At 43.0% G+C, this 18,343-nt stretch overlaps 1 protein-coding gene across 5 annotated transcripts in view; it reads right to left on the bottom strand.

Moving 5' to 3' along the window:
- HTT (huntingtin) overlaps positions 1-18,343 on the bottom strand; it is a 154,341-nt gene that overhangs the window by 26,472 nt on the left and 109,526 nt on the right. For all 5 annotated transcript variants that reach the window (XR_006729418.1, XM_045528219.1, XM_045528220.1 and 2 more), the window contains 10 exons: positions 14,309-14,450; positions 11,918-12,097; positions 11,605-11,781; positions 11,217-11,293; positions 9,697-9,835; positions 8,667-8,789; positions 6,327-6,540; positions 5,756-5,901; positions 4,276-4,453; positions 1,630-1,728 (listed from right to left, as the gene is read on the bottom strand). Coding sequence is in view for 4 of the 5 variants with exons in the window: in XM_045528219.1 (XP_045384175.1) it covers positions 1,630-1,728; positions 4,276-4,453; positions 5,756-5,901; positions 6,327-6,540; positions 8,667-8,789; positions 9,697-9,835; positions 11,217-11,293; positions 11,605-11,781; positions 11,918-12,097; positions 14,309-14,450 (1,475 nt within the window). In the remaining variant the exon portion in view is untranslated. The remainder of the gene's footprint in view (positions 1-1,629; positions 1,729-4,275; positions 4,454-5,755; positions 5,902-6,326; positions 6,541-8,666; positions 8,790-9,696; positions 9,836-11,216; positions 11,294-11,604; positions 11,782-11,917; positions 12,098-14,308; positions 14,451-18,343) is intronic.

The following is an 18,343-nucleotide window of genomic DNA, read 5'->3' as shown; positions in this document are numbered from 1 at the left end:
GTGTGTTGAAAATGCCGTTCCTTCTGGGTGACTCTGCAACTACAAAACCTTGGACAGGGAACTAGAAAAAAACACTCTGCTTAAGACTAAAAACAGGAAAATTCCATCCAGAGTAGGACTGCATACACAAAAGCTAGCAAAAAAGACCCAAAGTATTTACACACTTACGAATAAAAAGGCACGTTTCTTGAAGCACAGAGCACAGATTAGACTCTTGGTATTCCAAGTAAGAGTGTGTCATGAAAAGGACATGACCACCAGGTGAGGCATATCTCATCTTTGTGGGACAGGCTACAGGTGGCATTATCACCTAGACACTGGGATGAAGGAGTTGAAATGGCCCCAGCAGCCTGGAGGCCCCGGTGAGAATAAGAAGTCACTTGACCAAAAAGTTTTCCTTCCAATCAACATATTCTCACCATTTTGCTAGTAAAATGTCTGCTCTAGAATGAGGAGGAAGGAATATGAAAAGTTGTAGTACATGTCTTACTCTACAATTGGTTAAAATAGCTGGGATTTGGAGAGAGAGATATATATTTAAGACAGAGTCTCGCTCTGTTGCCCGGGCTAGAGTGCAGTGGCATCATCATAGCTCACTGTAGCCTCAAACTCCTGGGCTCATGTGATCTTCCTGCCTTAGCCTTCCAAGTAGCTGGACTACAGGTGCAAACCACCACGCCAACTAATTTTTCTATTTTTTTTTTTTTAAAGAGATGGGGTTGAATTTTTTTTCTGTAGGAAAAGCAGGAATTTTCCTTTTAAAATCCACCGGCTGAGCATGGTGGCTTACATCCATAATCCCAGCACTTTGGGAGGCTGAGGTGGGAGGATCACTTGAGGCCAGGAGTCTGAGAACAGCCTAGGCAACACAGGGAGCCCTGTCTCTACAAAAAAATTTAAAAATTAGCTGGGCATGGCAGCACACATCTGTTGTCCTAGCTACTCAGAAGGCTAAGGCAGGAAGATCACTTGAGTTCAGAAGTTCGAGGATGCAATGAGCTATGATTATACTACTGCCCTGTAGCCTGGGCAACAGAGTGAGACTCTGTCTCTTAAAAAAAAAAAAAAAAAAAAAATCCACCAAAAGCGATAGCTGAAATAGACATTAAGTTTACCAAATATTCATGTGGGTACTCCCACCAGCTTTAAGTTCCTTTGTGTTTCTATTTATTCATTCATAACTCAATAAACACTTGCTGATCGCTTATATAGGCCAAGCATTAATTTCGGAGAACACAAAGAAGACAGACACATTCTCTGTCCTCAAGGACCTCAGAGTAACTGCCGTAGTGTGGAACATGCTGAGATGAAAGGGGGCCTCCTGGAGGAAGGGTGCAGACCCAGGCTGTGGGCAGGAAGTACACCTGGGAGGGCTTACCCAGCTGCATGACACCCTGGCTTGCCTGCCAGGTCCCAAACAGCTGGATGCATGGGGCAAGGTATTTAAGCCAAGGGAAACGCATTGCGAAGACACAGACTAAATCTCCCTTAGATTCGGGATAAACAACAGAATGTGCTGAATTAGTGTAAGCCTTCAAGAGTCCACACTTACCACTTACAAGTCTCTTTTGTGAATGATTTTTAAGTCCCCAAAGAAAGAGAGGTAAGAAAAACGGTCCTGAGACTTACTCTGTGTGTTTGAGTCTACCTCATCCTCCTGTCTGACAGCCTTTGGAGCACTGGTCCTTCTTTCTGGACTAAGAAGCTGCTCTCCAGGCTGCACAGCAACTACAACAGAACAAAAAAAAGAATTTCCAAACACTTTCATCAGTCCTTTTTATTCAGAATTTCACATTTGTGTAGACTCACAAAAATTCAAAGGGATAGACTATGTCAAATGAGGGCTAGATTTCCTAGAAGCAATTTTAGACAAATAGACAATTTCACACAATACTAGGCTCAGGTACCAATCTCATGGTTCATCGTAAATGTACAAAGATTTGTATGTCTACATTCAGATATCTAATCCCACTACTGGGACTATATAGACTACTGTCTATTGTTTGCCATCTCTAACTATGAAGGTTTTTTATCACATTATTCACAATTTATTACTGTTAAAAGCATCACTAAAACATCCAAGAAGTCTGGCTTTTAAAAATTAATCCCTGGGCTAGGAGTGGTGGCTCACACCTGGAATCCTAGTACTCTGGGAGGCTGAGATGGGAAGATTGCTTGAACTCAGGAGTTTAAGAACAGCCTGAGCAAAAGTGAGATGCTGTCTCTATTAAAAAAATAGAAAAATTAGGCATGGTGGTGGCACCTGCAGTCCCACCTACTCGGGAGGCTGAGGTAAGAGGATCGCTTGAACCCAGAAGTTTGAGGTTACACTAGCTACAATGATACCACTACGCTCTACCCCAGGGCAACAGAGCAAGACTCTGTCTCAAAAACAAAAATTAATCCCTGGATATTTGTTTTCAAGTTGACTACAAATGAACAGATGAAAACAATTATAAAACATCAAAACACCACTCTATAATGTTTAATTTAAAAATATAAAACTTCAAAACACCCTCTAATAAGTAAACTATAATGTCCAATTTTTAAAAAATTTTGGCTAACGACTTTTGTTGAGGATACTTTTCCTTGAAAAGAATGTCACTTTTATTTTACAATATATTAGTATTACAATGTAGTATAGAAACATGCATTTTGACTTTAACAAAAAATAAGTAATCTTTTGAATGTAATCTTATTAATGTTATGCTCATTTAGGACTAAATACACGAACCACTCAACTAGGACCAAAGATCATAGGGACATAAAATTTAGAAGTATTAGGTCATTAAATATGAAATGTCTGATTTCAAATAAAAAATGTAGCTTATTATATCTCAAACAAGCAGCAGTGCAATTAATCAAAGTATGTGCCTAAATTATCCACACAGTTTTGCCATCTTAACGGTAGCTTGTTTATGCCAGCAGCAAAGAAGCCTGGAGAGTGAGTGGCGATGAAATACATGAAAGGCATTTTCCACAGCTTGTTGAGAATTAAATATTTTTCCCTGCAAGAAGTGGTCCAAAGTCTGGAAGAAGTGCTAGTCAGTTGGTGCAAGGTCTGGTGAATATAGTGGATGACAGATAGTTTCCAAGTCCAGCTGCTGTAGTTTGAGCAGCATCGTTTGTGTGACATTTGGTGGAGCATTATCTTGCAAGAGGATTGGTCTGTCTCTAATGACCAATCTCACTGCTTAATCACATCCTCATCATTTCATCCAATTGATTGCAGTAGACATCCGCTGCAATCGATGGACCAGGTTCATGAAGCTGTAGTGGATAATACCAGCGCTGGACCACCAAACAGACGCCATTAGATTTTTTTGATGAATATTTGGTTTTGGACTATGTTTAGGCACCTCATCTTTATCCAACCATTATGCCTAACGCTTGTTTTTACCAAAAAGAATCCATTTTTTATCACACATAAAAATCCGGGGTAGAAATGGTTCATGCTTATGTTGTGACAGCAAAGAAAGGTGAGCTTCGAGACTTCTCTTCTGACGCTTGTTTAATTCATGTGGAACCCAACTATCCAGCATCTTTACCTTGCCCATTTGTTTCAAATGGTCCAATATTGTTGGAATAGGAATATCAAACCTTACTGCTAATTCATGACTAGACTGAGATGGATTCACTTCCACTACAGCTTTCAGCTCATCGTTACCCACCTTGGTCTCATGTCACCCCCATGGCTCATTTTCAAGATTAAAATCACTAGAATAGAACTTCTCAAACTATCAACGTACTGTGCATTCATTAGCCACATCCTTCCCAAACACTTCGTTGATATTTTGAGCTGTCTGTGCTGCATCTGTTCCACGAAGGAATTCATACTCAAAAGTAACACAAATTTTGGCTTATTCATGATTTCATAAAAATTGCTCTAAGAAAAATGTGAAAGATAATCACAAGCCAACGCGTACATTTGAAAGACTGAGGAAGTACCTTCACAATAAACATAAAACTAGAACTGTCAAAATCAAATGTCAGGGATATCAACTGTCAAACTTAATACTTAAGAAAATTGGACATTTCATACTTAATATCCCAATACATTTATGAAAGCTGGAACTCCAAAATCTGAACAAAATGACTAGAAAAGCAAATTCAAGTTAAATTCTAGCAGTCTGTAAGATACTCTTCACCCCCAATCCCTAACTTAGTACCTGACAAATAGATGGCACAAAATAAAAATGTTTGTGAACTAGACCTGTTGCTGATTACTGGTTCAACTGACCAAGGATAAAAACCTGTTCACAAACTCACACTTACTGGCTTCCAGGATGAAGTGCACGCAGTGGATGAGGGAACAGGCATGGGTCACGAACTCTGTGGAGGAGACCACACTCCAGAGGCCGGGCAGCTGCAGGGCCAGGCAGCAGCAGTCCAGCCCTGCCTGGAGGTCCAGACTCAGCGGGATCTGCTCATGGATCAAATGCCACGACAGGGCCTAAAAAGGAAGTACTGCGTTCAAGAATGCCTCTACACTCACCATCTGTTTTGGGACCTTCAAGGAAGCAGTGCAATCCACAGCTATGGTAGAATTGCCCAAAACACTGAAAGGCCCTTCCAGAAGGACAGCTCTAACATAGCTGTCCCCAGCTGCCACCCCCAGGTTCCCTTACACTCACTTTTGATCCACCAACTCCCCAAAGTTCTGGCTCCCCTCTCTGCCCGAACACCCCTCCCTACTCTGGCCGTCTCTCCTTCAGTGCCATGGGCTCTTCTAGAAATCTTTCCTGAGCCACTTTGCCACCAGGCCAGAGGCTCTTCCGTGGGGCTCCCACAGCACCAAGGCTTGCTGCTGTCACAACCACAGAGGCTGAATTTGAGAGCATGAGTTCAAAGGACAGCAAGACTTAGGTTCAAATGCCACACGCTACCGCCCAGCTGAGTGAAACCAGACAAGTCACTGAACCTCTCTAAGCCTTGTTTCCCTCATCTGTAAAATGGGAATGGCACAGCCCATCTCACAGGATGGTTGTGAGAACCAAGTAAGATGATGCATGTGAAGCACTCCATCCTGCACACAGTAGGTGCACAGTGTAGCTGGCACCCTGTGCTGCAATCATATATTTGCTTTCCCATCTTCCCCATACGCTGAAACAAAATTAGGACAGGATGACAAACCATCTGACTTGGCCTGGTTCACAGTACGTGCTTATTCATCACTTTGCAGGTGACTCCTCAACCCCTTTTGGCGCCCTCCCTTTCTTTGGTGCGAGTGGCACACAGGGCCTTGCTGGGTCAGCCATGGTGTCCCTGCTGAGGACTGGCAGTGCAGCTCTGGCTCTTTAAGGATTCAGGCCAGACTCATGGAATGGCAATGCATCCACAGCGCGTATACATTTTGGGGGCTAATTATAAGTGCTAACACAAAACAAGTGTTCAATTCTCCCATGGCTGAAATGTCCAGATCAATTTAAAACACAACACACTTTCCAGATTATTATTTTTCAAGTCTCTACAATTAGGATCCACATGACATTTGTAGGTAGGGACAAGAAGGGCCGCCTTGCTGATCCCCCAAGGTCACTATGAGCAGCTAGTGAGGTGAGGGTGTGAGCGCACCCATAAATGGCACCTTGACAATGATAAGCACAATGACAAATACTTACTGTCAGGATGAGATGCAAGAGTGATCTTGACTGGTCAGAGCTCTTGGTTTTCAAATAAAATCGCTTTATTCTTTCTAGAGCTAGTCACATGTCCCCTCCCCACAGAAACTCCGAGTTCCTGAGCTGCCTCTTACCTCGAGGGTCATCACCACAAACTTCACCGTGTCCCTCTCCTTCTCAGGAGGAAGGTGCAAGTGACTGGGCAGCTTGGAGACCACCATTAGGTATTGTGCCAGGGCCCGGGCCAGAGTGGTCAGGGATTGATACCACGTGGCATCCCCTGAAACAGAAGGTCTTCATGGGTGGGTGCAACTGTGAGTATAGGCCTTTACCTCTGAAAGGCAGTCAAGCAACTCTTGAGAATCTGACAAAAGCTTAAGACATGGTTCCTCAGTAGGGCACATCTGCACAACCCCCAACATGATGCATATGATTCTGGGACCCGCATTTCTCCTGAGGTCTACCTTGTCCTTCCATAAGGGCTCAGAACCCCGACTAGGTCAATGACTGTGTCAATGAATAGCAAAGTGGCAAACACACAAAAAGAAATTCAGAGCTAAGAAGCCCGGCACTGGTTCTTGGTTACCTTCGTAAATGTCTTCAATGTATTAATCAACAGTGTTTACTGTATATTTGCTTGGTACAAAGTGCTGTACTGACCCTGCAACATTTTTTAAAAATAAGAGAAGGTTTTGTTTTAATTACCAAATAGATCACTCAGCTTGCTCCAGTAGGCCGTGGGCTCTGAAGGCAGGCAGGGCTGGAAGACGTGGTGGACAGCAGGGAGCTGCTGAACAAGGCTGGCCACACGACCCAGAGTCACCTCACAGGCCGCTTCCAAAAGGGGACTCTTCTGGCCACCAGAAATCTCACTCATGCCTAGGCTTAAGCATGGAGCTATTAGGCTTAGGTTGAACTCCTGAAATCAGAGGATTAAAGGAAGAAAAACAATAGAAGAAGTAATCATGTAAACATTTATGAGATAATACAGATTACCATAAAGAATATTTTTAAAAAACAGTCTATTCTCTATCTGTTACAAATATTTAAATAATTCCATTTAACATACACTCAGAAAAATATATTTTCTGGTCTCTTTTGGTACTTTCATTGTAAAGTAGTATTTTCTTATGTTCTTGGATTTGTTTGAAATAAAAATTTTAGCACGACAAAATTTTAATTGATAAAAACAGAAAATCATAGCTGGGTGTGATGGCACACACCTGTAGTCCCAGCTACTTAGGAGGCTGAGGCAGGAGGATCACTTGAGCCCAGCAGTTTTAGGTTGCTATGAACTAGGCTGATGACATGGCACTTTAGCCCAGGCGACAGAGTGACACTGTGTCTCAAAAAAGAAAAAAACAAATACATAAAAACCCAGAAAATCAAAGCTAATGTGCCATCCAAGAACTCAGCGACACACCAGACATTCCTAGAGTTTGAAAAAGATGTTCAAAGCAGCTGAAATAAGCCAAAATAGGTATATAAAAGTCAAAAATATTGGTTGGAAAAACAACATTTCATATGACACTTTTATTGTGTTTTGCCAACCTTTTTTTAAAGCCATTTAAGGATTTTGGGTGGCCAATTTTTCAGGCAGAACATTAATCTTAGTTTAATATTCAGAAAAGCATTATCAAGTGCCCAAAACTGAACCTTCCTTTTATAGCCAGAACCTTTAAAGCTGTTAAAACCCAATTAGCAAATTTGAAAAACTCCAATAAATTGGTCACCAAGCAAATTTACATTCAGTAAAACAGCTTTCAGTATATGGATCTTAAGATAAACTGAATTTTAGTAAACTGACTTTGAGCAAATTCTCCTCTTTTTTTTTTTTAGTGTAACTCTTATTTTCAAGCTGATCAAAAATACCCCTTCAGACCACACTGCCTTTCCCTCACTGGGCTCTGTGAGCACCTGGTGCCCATTCCTGGAGTCACATGCTGAGCTACCCCACGTGCCACGACATTCCTGCCTGGTGCCAGTGAGGCAGGGCTAAGATCCCAAGAGGTCCCGTCAGCTCCCTGTCCTAGGAGGTCTGCAAAGGAACTTGCTGAGGCCACAGCTGCACCACATCTCTGAGGGAGCTCCCACTCCTCACAGGGCCCGCACTAGGGACAGAGGCCACGGATGCTGACACTTTGCAAGGCCTCCTTGGCCAGCTCAGTAATAGAACCATTTCCATCTTGTCTCTCCTAATCACTGAAGGCGTGCTCTCCAGCTTAAAGGTTCTAAATTAAAATAGATACTAACCCAACACCTTTCCTCATTACCACGAGACCGCCCACATTTCCTTTCCATATAAAAAAAGTTGCATTAAAAACAATTTGTCTCGGGCTGGGCGCGGTGGCTCACGCCTGTAATCCTAGCACTCTGGGAGGCCGAGGTGGGTGGATCGCTCGAGGTCAGGAGTTCCAGACCAGCCTGAGCGAGACACCGTCTCTACTAAAAATAGAAAGAAATGATCTGGCCAACTGAAAATATATATAGAAAAAAAATTAGCCGGGCACGGTGGCGCATGCCTGTAGTCCCAGCTACTGGGGAGGCTGAGGCAGTAGGATCGCTTAAGCCCAGGAGTTTGAGGTTGCTGTGAGCTAGGCTGACGTCATGGCACTCACTCTAGTTGGGCAACAGAGTGAGACTCTGTCTCAAAAAACAAAAAACAAAAAACAAAAAAACAATTTGTCTCGTTTTGGATTCTAATGTGGCTGAAATAACATGATTTCCTCATCTGGACTAGCACCCCCCAACATCCTGTCCTGTCCTCTACTGGATTAGAGCCCCACATCCTGTCCTTTGTCTGGATTAGAGCCCCCACATCCTGTCCTTTCTCTGTTTGGATTAGAGACCTCCACATCCTGTCCTATCCTCATCTGGGTTAGAGTTCCCTCAAATCCTGACCCCATCTGAGCTGAGTCTCCCTACATGTGCTGTTAATAAGCATCATGGCCCACATGACACTGAAGCAAATCCCCCTCAACAGCAGCAAGTGAAACCAGGGACTGCCTTACCTCCTGCCCCCACCCGCCCCAACCCCCGCCATACCGAGTTCATCATGAAGGCACTCATTTCTTCGGCAGGAATCCGATTCACCAGCTCTGCACCTTCCAGCAGTGCAGAATCTGACCTGGTCCAACACTGGGATTTGACAAGACGCATGTACCAGTCCTGGGAAGAAGAAAAAGGTGTATGAGGGGAATGCATTGGGCAGCGTTCAAGGAGCTTCCCTTGCCCGGGACTAGGACTGTGGCTTGGCTGCCAGCATGCTCTGGACTATGGCTCACCACACCACCAGTCCTTTCCTCCGGATGCTGCAACCTGACTGAATGCCCCCTCCCTCTCCCCTTTCACCTGCTGAACTTCCAAGAGTCCCAAACTCAGCTAAAGTATCGAGGGTTAGTGCCTCTCCTCTGCCCTTCCTCATGTGACACTGCACCTACCATCCCTCCCTCGCCCAGTACCAAGGGCAGAGGAGGTGCTTAGCACATAGAGCCTGAGAATACAGGATAGAGCCTTTGCTTTTCTTTGCCTGGGCTGTTGGTTTTTGAAATCTAAATTCATATTCAAACTGAACTCTATCCAGGAAGTAGAGTACCAAGCTCTACCAAAGCTCCAAAGGGTCCCTATCCCTGAGGTGTGAGCACTGAAGGTGAGGACAGCATGCCAAGGTCATTGGCAGTGGTAGCATCAATTCACAGAAAGTCAGAAAGCCAGAAGGGTGTGAGGAGAGGGAAGCAGGCAAAATGTGTCGACCTGTGTGTGAAGGCCCACGCAATGTGAGGCCCTCCAGGCCTCGGCCGAACATCTTCTGACTTACCCCTTAACTACCTGACTCCCCCGACTCCTGCCATGAGGGTCCCACATCAGCACTGCCTACTCACTAGGGCCTTCATGGCCCCCAAATGTCTCCACCCCACACCTCAACCAGAGCTGCCAATGACCTGGGCCAAGCACCAGAACATCCTGGGTCTACTGAGCCTCCCCCTGCACACTCTGGATTTGCCACAGGCAGAGAGAGGAGCGTGGTGCCTCCGGGCACACCTGTGCCTCACACACAGCAACACTGGACACTCACTTTGTCTGGACTCACTGTTTCCAGTGACACGTGCCCGTCCCCGTCCAGCGGGTGGGAAGAAACTGGAGGAGAGGGACTAAGTGAGTCTTGTACCGTGGAGAGACGAAACCTGTCCAGCAGGGAATAAAGCCTTTGGTGTCTGAAATACAAACATAAATTAAATTAAAGCACAATTTAGTTTTTCAGTCTTAGTCTCAACTTTGCAAACCAGGGTTCTAGAAATATACAACATAAGGAAAGAATATCAATGATTTCTTAAAGCAAGCTGCAACTTGTATAAAAGTTTTTCTTCAGAGCTATTTTCTCACCAACACTTAAGTAGGTCATGATGCAAATTCAGGTCTTCATTTACTTTTAATTATCACAGTTACACTCCATTAATATTTTTCATAAATTTCATTTATACTCAAATATTTCAACACACAAAACATGGTATAATAGCTGATAAAGGCATTCATAGTAAATGCAAAATAGGTAAGCCATTCTAAGATCCAAGTGCACATAATCTCCTATCTAATCTCCCCAATAAGATACAGTTTACACAAATTTATGATCATTTCAAAAAAGAATCACCCCATCCAGTAAGACATTTACAATCTTTTAATCTTCCTCATCTGGATTGAACACTAAGTCTACAGTTAAAAAAAAAAAAAAAAGCTTGATCTCCCACCATCTGCTATGAGAGTGACTACCTGATAAAGCAAATTACAACATTAACTTGGCCTTGCACACCAAAAAACCATCCCAAACTGTGGGCTGCCTACCAAACCGTGCCCTATCCCATTTAAAAACACCATCAACAAGGGACTCTTAAGACTAAATCACAGCATAATAGTTACATTCTCTCTCTCTCTCTCTCTTTCTCTCTCTCTCTCTCTCTCTCTCTCTCTCTCTCTCACACACACACACACACACACACACACACACACACACACACACACACAATTTTCCCCCCATAGAATAAAAAAGTTAGAAGCTTCTTTTAATTTATTTTGCAGTCATGGAAATATACTCACATAAGAGATATATGGATTTCTGATAAAGGCTTCTAAAAGATTTTGCAAACAAAAGTAGCTGATTAAATAGCTATGGAGAGATAATTTTAACAAGATGTAATTCTTGCATGCCAAGAATTGGGTAATGTCTTTCAGATTTGCAACTCTTATTTAGCAGCTTGATTACGTGCTATGATTTTGCTAGGGTAAAGCTGATGACCTGTATTCCCACTCTCATACTTCACCTGTCAGTGAAGAGAGGCCATATGAATACTGCTGCCTCTCAAACGGCCACAGGAATGCAAGCAGCCTCCATCCATGTCACAAATGTGACATGCCAGTTGGTCTTGCTTTCTAAACAATGAGATTCGGCTGTTTTAAGTGTAGGAAGGCTTTCTATTGTGGCTTTTCTGCAGTAAACCCATCTATAAAGCACATCAGTTTCTCGCCCTGTGAATTTGTTTCCATACAAACCTATTATCCTTTTCATCCCGGGTGATCTGAAACTAAGGTTTCTGGCATTACCTTCGGGCGAGCCCACTGCGCTGAAGGTGCTCCTGGATTCTGCTGAGTTCTTCTTCTGGCAGCTGTGCCGTGCTGCTCTAAAGTGGAACACAGTGAACTAAATAACACATACTGGACCAAAATAACCTCCACTCACTTAAAAAGGATAAATTGATGTGTACAGATTAGCCTAGCGAGGGGCAGACTAGAAGTAAGTATTAATACAAGAAAAGATCAGATACACAAGGAATGACATATTTGTGTGTGTTACGCATGTTTCTATGTTATGTATGTTTCTATCAGTGGCCACGTGAAGACCATGCCTATGGAAAAAAAAGAACAGCCAACTATTTTGCCTGCCCTGCTAAGTTTTCAATATAAATCGCCATCAGGGTGTTTTTCCCAGTACCTGCAAATTTGCAGCCAAAAGCATTTCTACCCGGCGACAGGCCAAAATATCGACCATGCGACCCAGCGCGCGGAAGGGGGTGCACAGAAGCCTGTCCACATACAGCGTGAGCACAGCGCCTGACTGGCTGAGATGGATCCCCTCCAAGCACTGAAGAGTCTTCTTCAGAGTGGTCGGCTAACATTGGAGGAAGCAAAGGAACAAAAGATGATTATTATGCCAGTTGGAAATTAGCACTTTAAAAATTCCAATACTTCATTTTTAAGGCAGAGAAAACGTGTGATTGGCAATAATTGGCAGTATGAAGACTTACGGATGAAAGATTTTCACAACGAGACTGAATTGCCTGGATGAATAGGCCGCTGGCAGCAGAGTTCCGATGAACAGCACTAATAAAGTCCTGCACCGGAGGCTCGTGGGACAGGCTGATCAGGTCTTGAATGTGATTCACAATGAGCCAAGTTAAGTGCTCTGAGTCATGAAGGTTCTGACACTGAGGAAAATTACAATGAAAGAGTCGTTTTCAAGTACACGAGAACAGATATTAATGCCACAGAAAAGACCAGAAAGGTTAAGGAGAATCCAAATATAAACCTCACCAAAAAGATAATGTTTGAGCACAAATAATTGAAGAGGTAGGAGACTCAATCGATAGAGCCTGTCACCTCTAACCTTGCACTGCAGCAGAGGTGTAGGAAGTCAGATCCCACTGGGGAAGAGGGCTACAGCAGCCCAGCTCCCAGAGACAAATTTGGCAAATGGCCAAAGGTTGAAGGACACAGGTGAGCCCCAGTGTGATCCTAGGACAGTAGGGTGGCTGGGGTGGCATGGTGCCACCCTCAACAAGCCACTGGCCAGGAGCACCAGGCCGTTCCCGTCCATGGCACCTCCCGTTCCCTCCTGGGCTTTGGGCTAGCCTCTCAGGGGTGTTCTCCAGTGACTCTTTCTCCAATTTTGTAACAGTTCAATGGAAAAAAAGAATTCACCGTCACTGCCATAGTTTCAAAAGAATTCCTGAATCCAAAATATAAATGGATCCCCATATTAAATGGATCTTAAGTGAAAAAATTTCAAGTAAAATTTATAAGGAAATAAAAAATATCCATTCTTAAATGTGTAGTCCTTTCATCTTAATTTGTAATCCTTCTAAATCAATTCCTTGACATCTGGGTAATGATTAATATATTTCATTTGGGATCATTTGACAGTACAGGTTGAGAAACCCTTATCTGAAATACTTGTGGCCAGAAGTGTTCTGAGTTTCAGATTTTGGAATATTTGCATTAAACTTACCGATTGAGCATCCTATATCCAGAAATCTGAAAACCTCCAATGAGCGTTTCCTTCGAGCATCATGTCAACACTTAAAAAGTTTTGGATTTCGGAGCACTCCAGATTTCAGATTTTTGAATTTGGGATGCTCAACCTGTATTAACTTATAAAATTAATATCTCTTTTTCTTATATTTCTATGAAAACCAGCATTATATGACTAAATTATTTCTCTAAAGTAGAACAAGATAGAAAAATTATTTCAACACTGAGAATGAAAAGCAAAAAGTGAATATTAATAAATTGCTATCCTCACAAAATCTCTATAATACCCGGTCCAGCTGAAGTCTACTTCCTTGTCTGATTCAGAATATTTAACATTGTTTTGCTATATGACAATATATACAACATGCCATGTTTGTAACAAAGAAATGCATGTTTTTCTATAAGTATGGAAAGAGTATTAAATCCAGACTGAAATGTAATAGCAAGTCATCTCTGAGTAATATGATTACAAGAGATTTTTTTCTTCTGTTTACTTATTTGGTTTTTGTAAATTGTCCATGGCAAACGCGTAATGCTATGCTAGTTTTAGGGTTAGAAACTCCATTAAAGTTATTTTTTAAAAAGAATAGCATTCAAACAGGTTGAATTTTTTTTTTTTCTTTTTTTAGAGACAGGGTCTCGTTATGCTGCGTAGGCTGGAGTGCAGTGGTTATTCACAGATGCAATCATGGCTCACGGGAGTTTCAAACTCTTGGGTTCAAGTGATCCCCCCACCTCAGCCTCCCAGTAGCTGGGGACTACAGGTGCACACCACCACACCTGACAGGAATCTATTTTAAAATGCAGCAATGGACACCTAATACCTTTTCTACAGATTAATTTTTAAAAATTAGAATCCCACTATAGTCAATGCACTTAGCTTGTTTTTTATGTTTATTTTTTCTTTTTAAAAAAAATTATGGGTACATAATATTTATAAATCTTTATAGGGTACATGTGATGTTTTGATACAGACAAACAATGTGAATTCACCAAATCAGGGTTAATTGAAGTATTCATCACCTCAGGCATTTATCATTTCTTTGTGTTAGGAATTAGCTTGTTTTTTAAATTATTATTCCATTGTTTCTCTCAAATTAACAAAAATGCCCAGCATTACATATGGCACGGAGCAGTTACTAGGTGTTTGCTGAATGAGTGACAGTTGAATGAAACCCTTCACAGACCACAATCCAGTGGCTGGAGGGCCAGGCCTGGTTTCTAACTACACGTCAGAGCAGGATTAAACATTAATTTGGTATTTCAATTTTGATGACACTGGCAGGATGCTGTGCCGTCTGGTTTCCAGAGTCCATACAAGCATCCTCTACATGAGGTATCCGCTGGTGGCCCACCCCCAGTCCTGTTTACAGCATTTCTAAACTTACGACATAATCACAGAAGAGAATGAGAGCCCCTCTTCGTACTATTTCTCTATTGCACATTCCAAGTTTGGCTGCCAAGTCAGAATCCTCTTCTTCTCCAGACATCTGGGGACTAAGTAACTTCGTGCTGGACAGACTGTGTCTTCTAGAAGGAGCAACAGATTCATTGACAATATTTCTGGATGGCAGTGAGCTTATTTGCAAAATACTAAAGATGATTATGTTTAATTCTAGTTCTGAAACAGACAAGTTATTTTAAATATTGCCATATCAGAACCATGCATGTGTAATATATACTCTCAGTTATCTATTTCTGAGCTATGATAAACCAAAGCTGAAAAACTAAAGAAAATAGAGAATTTAATAGGCAGAAAACTAAAATGCTCAACTAAAAGGCAAAATCCACCAAAAAAGCTGAACATTCAATAAGCACTTTTGTTTCAGAATTCATATTAGCTATGTTTGATAACCAAGCAACTGCCTTTGAAATTACCATCTGCCAAAAAGAAAACCTTCATCTTTTATATCTTATTATACATTTCCCACCACAACGTTACTCTAACATGTCTATAGTGCATACATTATGGAAATCTTGTTTAAAAGTATTTCTTCTCCACTAATGAAGATTATTTCACTTCATATTTATTTCTTCTCACTTCATCTTTTTTCTTTTTGAATAGATGGGAATTATAAACCTTAAGACCCTTGATTCTAGTCCAAGCACTTAAAACAATTATTGCCACACTCCCAAATTCCCTCTGACTTCAGGGTCTGACCTCGAACAATACCCTTTCTGTGGCAGCAAAGAGCCTTTATGGGGACAGACAGAGGTCATATCAGGGCAAGAATATTCTGAAATATGTCAACTTTTCCTGCAATCCCTTAGGATTTAGAAGAGAACTGGTAAAAAAAAAAAAAAATTCCTAGAGATTTACAATGTTACTAAACTGCCATTTCTGTCTCCAACTGGTGAATGGATAAGCAAACCGAGGTAGAGCCACACAATAGAATACCGCTCAGCAACCACAAGGAACAAACCACTGATACATATTCGTGCAACCACATGAGTGAATTTCAGATACATTGTGCTCAGTGAAAGAAGCCAGACTCAAAAGGCTACACCCTGCATGATTCCACTGCTGCGGCTTTCTGCAATGGGCTAAACAGAGAGACGGCGTGGACCAGCGGTTCCCTGAGGCAGGGGCTGGGCATGTCAGGGGAGGAGTAACTACCAAGAGACACGCGGGAGGGCACTGCTCTACATCGTGATGTGGTGGGGTGACCTGACCATAGTTGGTACAAAGAGTGCATTTTACTGTACTGTAAATTATATGTCAATTAAAAACCTAACAAACAGAAAACCTGTCCTTTCTCAGTCAGCTGTACTGCCAGCCCCAGTGTGCTTACGCTCAGCTGTAATTTTGCATTTTGTAATAATATAGGTATTAGGGTAAAGAGCCTCTGAAAGAGAAGAGGCAGCATTTGTGATTCAAGTATTAGCAGGAGACATAAAGAAGGTCCTACATCAACTCCAATTTAGCCCCAATCTGTCGCAGCACATGCCCCCAAAACCTCAGGCCACATGCTGGTGGCAAACGAATGTCCCAAACCCAGGCTAATTACACATGTGGTGCTCAGAATGAGACAAGTGGGGAAGTGACCAGCACATGTCACATGTGGCCACACTATACCTGTAAGTGCCAACATAGGGACAGGAGCCTAACAGTCCACCAAAGGTAAGACAGACTGAAAGCAAATCATAAATCTGTGCTGAGAGTCCAGAAAAGACCAGACGAGACAAGAGTCCACATGGGGACCTCCTACAGCACAGTACCCAGTATGGCCTGAGAGCTGGCCCCATCCACGAGTGGCCGGGGATGAGGCCAGCAAGGGCCAAAAGGGGGTCAAGGGTGAGTAGCAGCAGTGTCTGCAACAACTGGAGAGCAACCTCACAGCTGTTGAGTCCACAAACAACAAATAGCACTCTGTTTTGTATTTCATACTTCTAGTGGTTCATTTTTCTTATCTTATGAAAATAAAAAATTCTCATCGCCCACTACACAGTAGGGCTGGAGAAATATGGTCCTAAGAGCAGGGTTTAAACAGGAACAGTCCTGTTCCCTAGGGAGTACTTTGGACATTTTAGGGGATGTTTATTTCCTTCAAACACAGGGAGACTTTAAGCACTTGTATACTATAATACTTACGCTATATTATCTTCTTTACAGTACCATTAAGAAACTATATCTTTATGAAATTTAAGTGTAGATGGGGTAAAAATCCACTAGTCCTTTAACTTTATTTCGGGGTAACAGGGGGAACGACACAAAAATTTAAAAAGGAAAGCTGGGTCAGACATGGTCAAGCATTCCTGAAAAGCTAGAGTTTGCCTTTTTTTTTTTTTTTTTTTTGAGACAGAGTCTCACTTTGTTGCCCGGGCTAGAGTGAGTGCCGTGGCATCAGCCTAGCTCACAGCAACCTCAGACTCCTGGGCTTAAGCGATCCTACTGCCTCAGCCTCCCGAGTAGCTGGGACTACAGGCATGAGCCACCATGCCCGGCTAATTTTTTTGTATATATATTTTTAGTTGGCCAGATAATTTCTTTCTATTTTTAGTAGAGACGGGGTCTCACTCTTGCTCAGGCTGGTCTCGAACTCCTGACCTCGAGCGATCCACCCACCTCGGCCTCCCAGAGCTAGGATTACAGGCGTGAGCCACCGTGCCCGGCCTAGAGTTTGCCTTTGACAGCTGAAGGGGAGACCTGCCAAATTCCAGACTATATTCGCTTTTGGTTTACTTCTTTTAAATGCTAGCTGTCTAGTTAAGTATTTCTGTTACTCCAATTCAGGGAACACAACTCCCAGATTCAGAGTGTTTTGCTATAGTATCGAAGTCAATAGGCACATATGCCAGAAAAGGAGTGATTTCCTGAATCTGAATCTTATCCCAGTCGGCCCACAGTTGATGTACGTTTAAGCAGCACAGAGTAGGAGACACTGACTTTCCGTCTCCTGGCTCTCACAGTACTCAGTCACTGGGACAGGCTTCCAGTGTCCTCTGAGCATTTGGAATATTGTCTCAGGTCTGTCTCCCCCAGCTGAATGGTTCTGGCCCCATTACACAGAGCACAGGGCAGACAGCTAATGATGCCCCCAATAGAGGACTTTCCAGTTGAGCTCGTGCCTGGCGCAGTCAGGACCCCAGCCTCACACAGCCTGGTCTCCTGGACCGAGCAGAGGCGCTGACAGCACATGCACTCTTTTCTTTCTGGAACTCATCTCCCCAGGGTGGGCTCTTGAGCCTTCCAGAAACACTGCATTGAGGACCCAGCTGAGGACAGCGGTCACAGCTTTTATTTTCACATACGTACAAATGTCTGAGTGAATGAGCACCTAGAAATTGAGCTTAAACCTAAAAACAGAGGCCAGGCGCGGTGGCTCACGCCTGTAATCCTAGCACTCTGGGAGGCCGAGGCAGGTGGATTGCTCGAGGTCAGGAGTTCGAGACCAGCCTGAGCAAGAGTGAGACCCCCGTCTCTACTAAAAATAGAAAGAAATTATCTGGCCAACTAAAAACATATATACAAAAAATTAGCCGGGCATGGTGGCACATGTCTGTAGTCCCAGCTACTCGGGAGGCTAAGGCAGTAGGATCACCCGAGCCCAGGAGTGTGAGGTTGCTGTGAGCTAGGCTGACGCCACAGCACTCACTCCAGCCCGGGCAACAGAGTGAGACTCTGTCTCAAAAAAAAAAAAAAAAAAAAAAACAAAAACCTAAAAACATTTTGCAAAAGGATGGCCACCCACAATCAGAATTTTTGTTTGTTGTTTTTTGAAACAGTGTCTCACTCTGTCACCTTGGGTAGAGTGCAATGGTGTCATCACAGCTCACCACAACCTCAAACTCTAGGGCTCAAGCAATCCTCCTGCCTCAGCCTTCTGAGTAGCTGGGATTATAGGCACGTGCCACCACACCTGGCTAATTTTTTCTATTTTTGGTAGAGATGGGGTCTCGCTCTTGCTCAGGCTGGTCTCAAA

This window comes from Lemur catta, chromosome 17 (assembly GCF_020740605.2).
Source record: "Lemur catta isolate mLemCat1 chromosome 17, mLemCat1.pri, whole genome shotgun sequence".
Lineage (NCBI taxonomy): Eukaryota > Metazoa > Chordata > Mammalia > Primates > Lemuridae > Lemur > Lemur catta.
The sequence above is the reverse complement of the archived record's forward strand: the minus strand, read 5'-3'. Positions and strand labels throughout refer to the sequence as shown.